This window comes from Zootoca vivipara, chromosome Z (assembly GCF_963506605.1).
Source record: "Zootoca vivipara chromosome Z, rZooViv1.1, whole genome shotgun sequence".
NCBI lineage: Eukaryota > Metazoa > Chordata > Lepidosauria > Squamata > Lacertidae > Zootoca > Zootoca vivipara.
In genome coordinates, this window is record NC_083294.1 from 904,496 (window position 1) to 916,592 (window position 12,097).

General features: G+C 45.3%; 1 protein-coding gene across 3 annotated transcripts in view; it reads right to left on the reverse strand.

The window, feature by feature from the left end:
* Nucleotides 1-10,017, reverse strand: part of MAN1B1 (mannosidase alpha class 1B member 1) — a 25,185-nt gene extending 15,168 nt beyond the window's left edge. Inside the window, exons 1-5 of one of the 3 annotated variants that reach the window (XM_035112895.2) lie at nucleotides 9,758-10,017; nucleotides 4,895-5,003; nucleotides 2,071-2,198; nucleotides 1,395-1,555; nucleotides 869-978 (exon numbers count right to left, since the gene is read on the reverse strand). In XM_035112895.2, coding sequence (XP_034968786.2) covers nucleotides 869-978; nucleotides 1,395-1,555; nucleotides 2,071-2,198; nucleotides 4,895-5,003; nucleotides 9,758-9,919 — 670 coding nt within the window. In that variant the 5' untranslated portion in view covers nucleotides 9,920-10,017. The other 2 variants (XM_060270421.1, XM_060270420.1) reach the window with 2 other exon arrangements.
* Nucleotides 10,018-12,097: the final 2,080 nt, after the last annotated feature.

The following is a 12,097-nucleotide window of genomic DNA, read 5'->3' on the forward strand; positions in this document are numbered from 1 at the left end:
TGAAACTATGGATTGAAGTTGGCTTACAAACACTGGCTTGTGCTAACCATGATCTCCCATTAATTTTTGAATGCAATGTACTGGCATGAACCTGGTTTTCTTTCCAGCACACCTCCCTATTAGGCAGGGTTGCTTTGTCTGTCCACAAGACTGATCCTAGTTTGTTCCAACAAACCATGGCTAAAACAAAACCAAAGATGAGCATTAAAAAAGGTTAAAATAAACCATATTTGAATGTTAGATGCTGCCATACTGTCTGAAAGAAATGGCAGGCAGGAAGGAAGCTTGAGCCCCCACCTTCACTAATATGTCAGATAAATTATAGAATGGAAATTGAAAAGTGTTTGAGAAGGACTGAGCTAGTGAAGGTTGGAATGTGAAGGCTGTGTTCACAACAGAACCGTGAGAGAAGGACAAAGTAGCACATAAGCAGGAACTTGTTATTATAAACTGTTGTAGGAGAAGAGATAAGGAAGTTAGAAGCCTGTTGCCATCTCTTGTAGAAGTTAGAAGGTGAAAGTTATTACCATATATGAACAGACCTGACCCTTTGCTTGTAACTGTATACATGCTTGTGCTTTTTTCATCTTTGGTGTGCCACCCTCCTCACTACTTGCTGGGTGAGGTTGTGTGATGCCTCGGCCCTGCAACACCTAAATAAACACCCTGTTTTACTGACGACTGGCATCTGGATTCTATTGGCTGTTCCAAGCAGCCCAGGGTATCAGGCTTGAACCTTGATATTTCCCCAACAGAGTCTCTGAACCCACAGGCATGTCTGTTTCAGACATCAGTAACCAGCAACTGCCTGCATGGCAGGAATAAGCTATGACCTCACCAGAGATGGGGGTTCCCCTTGACTCATTACCTGGCTCTTTAGTATCTTCGGATTCCACAGGCAAGGGCCTGTCTGGTTCCTTTATTTTGTTGGAAGGAGGTTCTGTGCCGTGGTCCGGCTCAATGACTGCTCCTCTCCAGCTGCAAAAAGAGAACTATTCAAGGAATACTGGCTGGTGTCTGCTGTCACAGCAACGTCAGAAAGATGCACAGCAGAGGCTCAATGAAGGATTGGGGTTGCTGCATCCCCAAAGATAGCTGCTCCCCTTTTCCTAGGGCTGCAGATTTCTCCGCACAAAAGTCTCTTAAATGGTTCTCCCTTACTGCACCTTATGCCCAGAAGACTCCCAGGTCCTCTGTGTGCCAGCCTCTAGCTTATCCTTACAGTCTCAGAACTTAACCTTCAGCTGAACTGAAGCCCAGACATCTGTCACTAAATGTTTTCCATGTTAGCTTCACATCTCTATTCCTGCTGCTCCTGCGCTTGTCTCTCCTAAAGGGTCGAAATGTGTGCTATAACTTTCTTGCAACCAAGCAAGGCTCCTCCAGCCAACTACCTGATGACGGACTTCTCCGTTTTTTGTTCTTTACCAGCCTGGCCAGCTTCTCCCTCCTCCTTGGCTGCTTCATCTTGGGAGTTCAATCTCGAGTCTCTCCATGGTGGCCTGATCTGTAGGTTAGGAGGTCCCCGCCGGACAGGAAGCTGCTTCGGAGGTTTCTAAGGAAATGGAGCAGAGGAAGAAAATGACTTCCCACCATGTCTAATCCTCTTTTTAATCCATCCAAGGTGGCGGGAAGTACTTCCTCATGTGGGAGCTGGTTCCAAAGTTTAACTATGTGCTGCGTGAAAAAGTACTTTATTTTCTCTTCCTCAGTCTTCCAACATTCAGCTTCACTGGATGTCCATGAGTTCCAGTGTTATGGGAGGAGAAAAAACTTTTCTGTATCCCGTTTCTCCATGCCATGCATCATTTTATGGGAGGAAAAAACTCTGTATCCCGTTTCTCCATGCCATGCATCATTTTATAAACTTTCATCATGTCACCTCTTACTCATCTTTTCAAAAGGAAGCATTACTAAAGGAAGTCAAAAATAAAACCCACATTTTAAACAGCACAATTAGCCAAATAATAAAATATTATCACACGCTTAGATACAGAGGGTGCTTGCTGTGTTTTAGGCTGCTACCCCCAACCCTCTAAATTCCAAAAAAGATATTGGGAAGAGAATTACTTGAAGTGAAAAATCCCCCAGATTGGCATCAGCGTTTTGTGGAATCGGGAGAACTGCCTGATTTGCTGGCTTCAACCCAGGGATCTCCATATAAGTCTTCTGTTCCTCTGAAGCTCTGCTGGTTAGGCCTGAAAAGAGAAATTAACTGCAGTGAATGCCGCCTGATGCAACATAATGAAATGAACGTCCAAGACTCCTGGTAAAATCTCACCCAGTTAAACATGTTTACATGCTGGCTTCAGGCTTACCAGAACAATAAACAAAACCATGGAAACCAAATCATTGTGCCCTGTCCAATGTATCTTGCTCCCACAACAAAAATCACCCACCAAGAAGAACTGGCATAATTTCTTTTTTTCGTTACATATTAGCCCAAAGAGCTGAGACAGGGTTTGATCTTTTGATTCATTCATTATTACAGTCAAGGCTGGTGACAGGGCAGCAGGTGCAGCTGGAGCCTGGCAGTCCAGAGGGGGTCCTGACTAATTGGCACATGTTTTATGTAACGTATTAACAAAATATGTATTTCATCTTCAATGCACGCACAATTCCAAAATAATAGCTTGCAAATGTGTGCCGTGAACTAAGCATCAACAGCAAGTTGGCTCCGTCAGTAGAGCAAGAGACTCTTAATCTAATGGTTGTGAGTTCAAGCCTGCACTGCAGGGGGCTGGACTAGATGACCCTTGTGGCCCCTTCCAATTCTATGATTCTCCCCCCCCCATTTCATTTTCATTTTACACTTGAAACAATAACAACTTTTCAAATAAAAGAAATACACAATTGATATTAATTCCCCTTCCCCCCCTTCCATGGTGCATTTTATTACTTACTTTTCCACTACATATTATAATTTCTCCCTATATCTTATCTTGCTCATCTTCATATCTCAGTATTTTTTTTACTGCTGAATTCATTCTGTTACTGTTAACTTCTTAATATGTTTACAATATGTCTCTAAATATTCCATAAAACATTTCCAATCTTCCTCAAATAGTTTTTTATCCTGATCTCTTATTTTGTTTGCCAGTCTTGCCATTTCTATATATTCTATTAACTTTGTCTGCCATTCTTCCTTCGTTGGTAGTTTATCTTCCCTTTATCTCTGAGCAGACACCATCCATGCAGTTGTAGTAGCATACATAAAAAGAGATTTGTGATCCCTGGGTATATTTACATCTGTTATACCTAAAAGAAAAGCTTCTGGGGTTTTAAACATTTTTTTTCAACTCATCATTTCCCAGAAGTTTTTAACCTTTTCACATGTCCACCATATGTGATCAAATGTGCCGTCTTTTTCTTTACATTTCCAACAACTCTCAGCTTCAGTTTTATACATCTTAGCTAATTTAGGTAAAGGTAAAGGTAAAGGGGCCCCTGACCATCAGGTCCAGTCGTGTCCGACTCTGGGGTTGCGGCGCTCATCTCGCTCTATAGGCTGAGGGAGCCGGTGTTTGTCCGCAGACAGCTTCCGGGTCATGTGGCCAGCATGACAAAGCTGCTTCTGGCGAACCAGAGCAGCACACGGAAACGCCGTTTACCTTCCCGCCAGAGCGGTCCCTATTTATCTACTTGCACTTTGACGTGCTTTCGAACTGCTAGGTGGGCAGGAGCTGGGACCGAGCAACGGGAGCTCACCCCGTTGCAGGGATTCGAACTGCCGACCTTCTGATCAGCAAGCCCTAGACTATGTGGTTTAACCCACAGCGCCACCTGGGTCCCCTCTTGGCGTTAAATACCACCTATAGATCATTTTCATATGGTTTTCCTTCAGTGTGTAACATGCAGTAAATTATAGATCTTTTTTCCATAATTTCTCCCAGGCACTCATTTCTATATTATGCCCTTTATTCCTTGCCCAATGGATCATATATATTTTTACCCATTTTACCAATTCATTTTTTACCAATTGATCTTTTGTCTCCCACTCTAATAGTAGTTTATACATTTTAGAAATTATTTTTCTTTACTATCAATAATCTCTCTTTCAAATTGTGAACTTTGGGTCGAAAAACCCCTTTTTTTGTCCAGTTTTAACACATCATTTATTTGATGATACTGTAACCAATCCATCACCACTTGTCCAAGTCCCTCCTTTTTAAAATCTTACTACTTCTGAAAAGTCAAAGAGTTCTCTATAAGTTGTCCTTCCATGTTACGCCAACGATTCTATGATTTCTGAGTATTTCCAAACGTCTACGAACATTCGCCTCTATGCTTTGACAATATGACAGCACAGTCTCATCTTACAATGTGGTCACATTTGTAGGTTTTCGTAAGTGAACACCATGTGAATACAATGAAGTACAAGTTGAATGTTTCAAGTGTTTGACTAGTTCAGCAACGATCGTGTAGATGCTTATATGCTTATACTACTGATATAAGTCATTAGGATCTTAACTTTCTCAGCAGCAAACAAATATCATTTTTTTATTAATACCCAAATGAGATCATGAATTTGTTTTACATCCCATGTAAATACTTTTTAGCCCTTGCTTAGGGAGGTGGGGGGGGGATTTTCACCGTGGTCTAAACTTGCATTCAGCACCTCTGATTACAGTAACACAAAAGAAGCAGAACAGCCTCTGAAAATACCGTAAGCAAAGATGCCCTTAATTTTTCTCCAGTGGTTGCTGCTTTAAAACTGGCCTCCCACCAATAAAGGGCCTCTTCCTTTTGCTTACAGGACCCTCTCTGTGTATAGAACTTTCCAAACCTGTCCTGAATTTAGGATGAAAGCTTTAGTTGCTTTTTAAAAATTACAAATTACAAATCTGAAACCTTACTAAGCTGCAGAAAATCTAAGTAAGTGAAATAGACCTACTTTTCCAGGGTTCGGACATGTTTGCGTAAGTGATGACTCCGCAGACAGCCAAAAAGGCAAACAGGAAGAGGATCAAGCTCCGCTGGAGGCGGGACAGCTGCTTCCATTTCTGAGATTGAAACAATACACCAAGAAATCAGAAATGCAAATATAAAACTGTGCTATTTATATAGCAATATATAAATAATGCCCAAAACTCACAAGTCTAAATCAGAAAAGAACCCTAGCTCCTGACATGAATGCATTGACACCACAATGTTTTCACAAGCTGCACTAAACACTTCCCAGTTTGTATCTCCCTTTTCACTCTACACAGAAAAGCAAGGATGCATCTCTGAAGCAATTATGTAGACAGTGATCCTTTACCACATATGAAACTTTACAATAAGGGTGGGCAGACTTCAGCTTTGCTGAATCCACTTTGCTTTTTTACTGAAACCCCAAGATCGAAGCAAATCTTGGGGAAAAAAAGCAAATCTTGGAATGAAAGAATTCTGAGCCCGGGAACTTCTTATGAGCACCCGAACTGAGCAGAGCACACAGCCCTTCTACATAAAATATCCACTCTGGGTTCCCGCCTCCCTAGTTTTCAGTATTCAGCAATATTTGGAATAAATTTGTTGATGCCATTGTTAGGAACACAGGATCTTCCAACATTCAGTGAGCATTATAATAAAGGAAGAAAAACTTTTCTCTATCCACTTTCTTCATACCAAGCATCATTTTATAAACTTCTATCTTGCCACCTCTTATTCGCCTTTTTTCTAAATTAAGAAGTCCCAAATGTATCGGAAAGTCACTCCACTCCCAACTGATAATTTTGGTTGCCCTCCAACTCTACAATAACATTTTTGTGGTAAGGCAACCAGAACTGTACACAGTAAATTTTTAAGCAACTGGGAGTGAGAAATCATTATTGATGTTCTTCAGATTACCCAGAGATCTAGTAGTGGATCCCAATCTACCTACAGCTCCTGACTTATTTTCTGCCCACTCTGCTCTATAGTATAAAACAGTACACACACACACACACACACACCCTTAAAGCCTGAAATTTAACTGTTTGGGAGAGGGGAAGGGAGGGGAAAGGAACAAACAGCAAGCAAAAACACAACTTAAAATGTGCTGTGACTGTGGAGAGAAAGTTAGAGCAGAAGAGCAGTCCTGCTGGCTCGGACTGACCAATCCAACACTCGGTTCCAACAGAGGCCAGCCCCTCTAGCACTCCCTCCCTCTAGCACTCAAGAGGCACACTGCCTCTGAACATGGAGGTTCTATGCAGCCACCCTAGCTATCCCATTAAGGAGGGATTAGAAAGGAGAGAGATGGCACCACGGACTGAATTGTATTATAAGGTTTATAAAGGGAAGCAACATGAACCTTCCTTGTCTCACGCGCCTCCACAATTGCCCTGATTTCACAGCACTTGGGCACCTCCCTCTCTTTGTCAGCATCTTGCCTAAAACGAAAACAAAAAATGCCAGAGATTCCTCTTACATACAGCACAGCTCATGAGATCTGGATCAAGGCCGCTTCTTGACTTTTTCATGGCTCGACAGCAGCAGCTGTCGGAGGAAAACGCAGAGACGGTTCTCTGCTCAAGGTTTCTTTCTCAAAAAGGACGCTGCCGGGGCTAGTGCCACCTTTCTGTTTCCTGTTGCACCCGAGGTCTGTCTTTTGTTATTGTGATGATTCAGTGGGGAGAGAAAGGCACCCTGCCCACACCTTGAAGGTACAGCACCTGCTGCCAGCATCATGAACTGATGCAAGTTGCTTTGGGGAAGAAATGTTGGTCTGAAAATCAAGGGGAGGGGGGAAGAACAAGTGGGAGGAAAGGCTATCAATGATTACTAATTGTGATGGCTGTATTGAGCCACCAGATTTCAGAGGCAGCATGGCTCTGAGTATCAGTTGCTAGGAAGCAACAATGGGAGAGGGGGGTTATATTTATCCCTCACATGTGGGCTTTCTATTGGGCAACTGGCTGGCTACTGGGGGGAAAGGATGCTTGACCTGACAGGCCCCCTCTGGCCTGATTGAATTATCAGAAGAACATAGGAGGAGCTGGGCTGGAACGCCTGTATTCAGAATACTAGATACTAGCAGCACCAAACTTGGGGGGTGGGTGCCTTTAAGGCTTCCTCCAAGCCTTCCAGTGGGGGGGGTCATCTGGTTGACCACTGAAGAAAGAAGGATCCTGGAACTCCAAGGACCTTTGTTCACATAATTATCTTTAAAAGCTGAAATGAACCCAGAAGGGGCAGGAGTCTATTAATCTAAACTGTAAACTCCAGGTTTGTTCTCAAAACATGTTGGAATTGAGATTCTTATAAATTATTACTAATGGTCCAGTTTTCTGCACCTATGGGACTCTTCCTGTTCTTTTTATAACCCTGCCCTTTGAAGGAACAAAGGTAAACACACCAACATTTACTATCCGTAATATTACCCTTAAAAACCCCAATCAACCATTATAACAAAACAACAAACAACAAACAACAACAACTCAGGAAAACTCAGCAGTGGCCAGAGGATTGGAGTAAAGAGGGAACAAGATTTTTAAAGCTAGATTGCTTTTAAGTCTAAAAAGCCTGGGGAAACATTATGGCTTTTGCCTGGCACTGAAAGGCAAACCAAGTAAGTGCCTGCTGGCCTTCTCCGGGGTGGGCATTCCATCACTGGGGCACCACCACTGAAAAGGGCCTCTCTCTCTTCCAGCTGGCCACGCAACTCAACCTCACCTTGTTCTTGTGGTCTTTATTTTATGCTCTTAATTAATGTACAATATACTTCAAGAAAGCACTGCTAATAATAAGGCCAGTGGAAGTGATGATATTCCACATGAAATATTTAAAATTTTAAAAGATGATGCTGTTAAGGTGCTACACCCAATATGCCAGCAAGTTTGGAAAACTCAGCAGTGGCCAGAGGATTGGAGAAGATCAGTCTACATCCCAATCCCCAAGAAGGGCAGTGCCAAAGAATGCTCCAACTACCGCAAAATTGCACTCATTTCACACGCTAGCAAGGTTATGCTTAAAATTCTACAAGGCAGGCTTAGGCAGTATGTGGACCGAGAACTCCCAGAAGTGCAAGCTGGATTTCGAAAGGGCAGAGGAACCAGAGACCAAATAGCAAACATGCGCTGGATTATGGAGAAAGCTAGAGAGTTCCAGAAAAACGTCTACTTCTGCTTCATTGACTATGCAAAGCCTTTGACTGTGTCGACCACAGCAAACTATGGCAAGTTCTTCAAGAAATGGGAGTGCCTGATCACCTCATCTGTCTCCTGAGAAATCTCTATGTGGGACAAGAAGCTACAGTTAGAATTGGATATGGAACAACTGATTGGTTCAAAATTGGGAAAGGAGTACGACAAGGTTGTATATTGTCTCCCTGCTTATTTAACTTATATGCAGAATTCATCATGCCAAAGGCTGGACTAGATGAATCCCAAACTGGAATTAAGATTGCCGGAAGAAATATCAACAACCTCAGATATGCAGATGACACAACCTTGATGGCAGAAAGTGAGGAGGAATTAAAGAAGCTTTTAATGAGGGTGAAAGAGGAGAGCGCAAAATATGGTCTGAAGCTCAACATCCAAAAAACTAAGATCATGGCCACTGGTCCCATCACCTCCTGGCAAATAGAAGGGGAAGAAATGGAGGCAGTGAGAGATTTTACTTTCTTGGGTTCCTTGATCACTGCAGGTGGTAACAGCAGTCACGAAATTAAAAGACACCTGCTTCTTGGGAGAAAAGCAATGACAAACCTAGGCAGCATCTTAAAAAGCAGAGACATCACCTTGCCTACAAAGGTCCGTATAGTTAAAGCTATGGTTTTCCCAGTAGTGATGTATGGAAGTGAGAGCTGGACCATCAAGAAGGCATCAAAAACGATAACAACAACAATAATAAAAATAATAAAATAGCAGCACAAACGGGGGGAAAGGAGAGCAAGCAGAATCCCCACACCCTTTCCCCACAAGGTGATTGAGAGCTGGTGCTGATGTACCGGTAGTGGTTAGGACGTCAAGCTAGGACCTCAGAGACCAAAGTTCAACCCCCTTCTCACTCATGAAGCTCACCGGGTGGCTATGGGACAGTCACTGCATCTTGGCCTAACCTACCCCACAGGGTTGCTGTGGGGATTAAATGAGGGAGTGGATCACACTGCATGCTTTACTATGGTACTCAGAACCATGTGCCTTGAGCTTCTTGGAGGAGAAGGTGGGATATGAAAGCAATCAATCATTCAGTAATTCTACAACAATACCCAATGATTCAGAAAAGAGAGGCAGAAATCCAACCATTGCAGACTGCAGGGAAGGGATCAGAGGAAGTTACTGCATTTCTCACCTGGCCCTTCAACTAAATCTAAATCTTAAGGGCTGTCAAGTGGAAGAGAGAACAAACTTGTTTTCTCCAGCTCCAGAGGGGAGGACTTGAACCCGACCAAACCTCAGGAAGAACTTTCTGTGACAGTAACAGCTGTTCGACAGTAGAACGGTCTCCCTCGGGAGGTGGTGGGCTCTGGGTGGTCATCTGTCCTGGATGCCGAGATTCCTGCGCTGCAGGGGGCCGGGCTGGATAACCTTCGGGGTCCCTCCATTTGGATTGGATTGGTGAGGTTGAAGGGGGACAGTAACCACCCTCAGGACTGTCGCTATGCAATGCCCACCCTCGGGGCTTCCTGGCTTTCCAAGTCTTAACGCACGCACGCATGCGCCCTGCGCGGCACTTCCCACCCCAGCCTGAAGAGGGCAGAGCGCTGCGGCCCTTACTGCCTCTCCAGCAGAGGGCGCCGCTCAGCCTCTCTACGCACCCCCCACCAGCCCCTCTCTATGGCTTCTCCCCTCACCCGCCAGCAGGAGCGCCTCCGCCAGGCCTTGCTGTTGTTGTAGCCGCCGCTGGCGGCCGCCGCTGCGTCGAGCGCCCCGCCGGGGCTGAGGGTCACGGTGATGAAATCCCGCCTGGTGGAGGGTGGCAGTGGCGTCGAAGAGGAGGCGGCGGAGGAGTACATGTCGGCGCAGGCAGTGGCCCCTCAGGATCCGCGGGCCGCTCCTCCGCCGGCTGCCATGTTTTGGTTTTTTTCTCGCATCCGCCGAGCCCGTAGAGATGAAGGCGCAGAGCGGCCGCTTCCGCGTCTGCGCTCTACTTCCCTCGTTCCTGGGTGGGTGGGGAGGAAAACTCTATGGTTCGCTCCTTAGCAACAGCGCCCAGCGACAGCCTGGAAACAAGGCCGCGGAGCCTTTCTCTGTTCCCCTGCGGTGAAAGGGTTAAAAGTGGGCCCGCCAGCAAAAGACTATTTGCCATGGCCCATAAATCACAGGCGTCTTTTTAAAAAGGACATTGCTGCTTTGCGTCATGCCCGCTGGAGGCCTTGTTGTATTTATTGCCATTTTATATGCCGCGCTCCGCTCCCCACCCCAGAGGATCTCAGTGGGGTGGGCGTGGGTCTCCCTCTCGCCGCTTGGTCATCACAACAACCCTGTGAGGTAGGCTCCGCCGAGAGAGTCAGTGCCTGGCCTGAGTGGGGAGTGAGCCCTGGTCTCTCCGAGGTCTGTCTGGTCTCTCCAGGGCACTCTTGACCACTGCACCAAACTAGTTTACGGAGAGATGAAAGGTGCGTGAATATTTTTAAAATAAAAGTAAATGCAACATGGATTCATCTGCTTGTCTTTTGAAACTTTTATTTCGTGGAATTGTAACAGCTGGAAGGGACCCTGGAGGTCATCCAGGCCAGCCCCCTGCAATCTCAGCTATTTTATTATATGCCTGCTACTAAAAAGTGCCTGAGGCAACTTGCAACAGGAAAGTGCTTTTAATTATATATATCTCAGAAAACTCCCCACATGTTGATAGGACTGCAAACCTCAAAATGGGATTTTGGATCAGACTGCTTGCTTTAATAGGGCACTCAGCACTTTATGTTTAACTAGCTGGCCCTGCACGCGTTGCTGTGCGTTAGTCTGTGAACTGGAGGGTAATAGCCCCCCTTCAGATCCCCCTGAGCCTCAGAGTCCCCCTGAGTCGAGGCAAGACACTGTGGAGAGGGCAGGTTTCATCCCTGTGTCTCCCCCCACCCTGTTCTGACCCATTACTTATCCCTGCCCTCTATTTGCCCCCCCTTACCTCCACCTGGCCTAGTTTGGAAAGCAGCCTAGTCTGCAAAGCCGAGGTGAGATATTGTGGAGAGGGCAGGTTTCATCCCTGTGTCTCCCCCCCCCCCCCATGTTCTGACCCATTACGTATCCCTGCCCTCTATTCGCCCCCCCCCCTTACCTCCACTTGGCCTAGTCTGGAAAGCGGCCTTGTCTGTCTGATAATGGCCGCCTTGGTGGTTTCAGTTGCTTGGTTGATGATGTCATTTGGTTTGTGGGTGTGGCTTAGATTTCTCAGGAAGGGAGGGGGTGTACTGTGGGAGGAATTCCACTTGAGGGCGCTGTTTGACTTGGTGGAAAAGCAGGTCAAATCCTGCCAAGGTGTGTGATTTGAGGTTTTTCATGTCCCCTACAACCCTCGGGGAGTGGACTGGATCGCTGTGTCAAAATTTCAGGACAATCGGTCAAGCGGTTTCGGAGAACATAGCGGCCGGCAATTTCAAGATTTTTGCATTTATATATATATAGATATCCGTTAAGACATTTATCTATACCCAGCCTCTCATCATAAACCAGGAGTGACGTATTTGTGGCTCTCCACGTTGGACTACAATGCTCCTCAGCCTCAGCCCAGCCTGACCCATCAGGATTGAAAAGAGGTGTAGTCTATAACAGTGGTCCTCAACCTTGGGCCTCCAGATGTTTTTGGCCTACAACTCCCATGATCCCTAGCTAGCAGGACCAGTGGTCAGGAATGATGGGAATTGTAGTCTCAAAACATCTGGAGGCCCATGGTTGAGGACCACTGGTCTATAACATCTGGACTGAGTCACACATTAAACCTGACCTAAAGGATGTTATTATTGCCCATTCCTTCAAGCAGCCATATGTTGACCAGAACGCACAGGCATACTTTTGCCCAGAATTTTTTTTCATCTTTGGCACAATGTGGAATACTGCTAATCAGCAGAATGCCACTAATTGGCTCGTGGAAAACATACTGCAAAATAAATCAGACCACTAATGGACAGGAAGGGCTCTGGATCCACGTTACAAATCGGTAACTCCTCAATTCTTCATATGGCACTGTAGTGTCT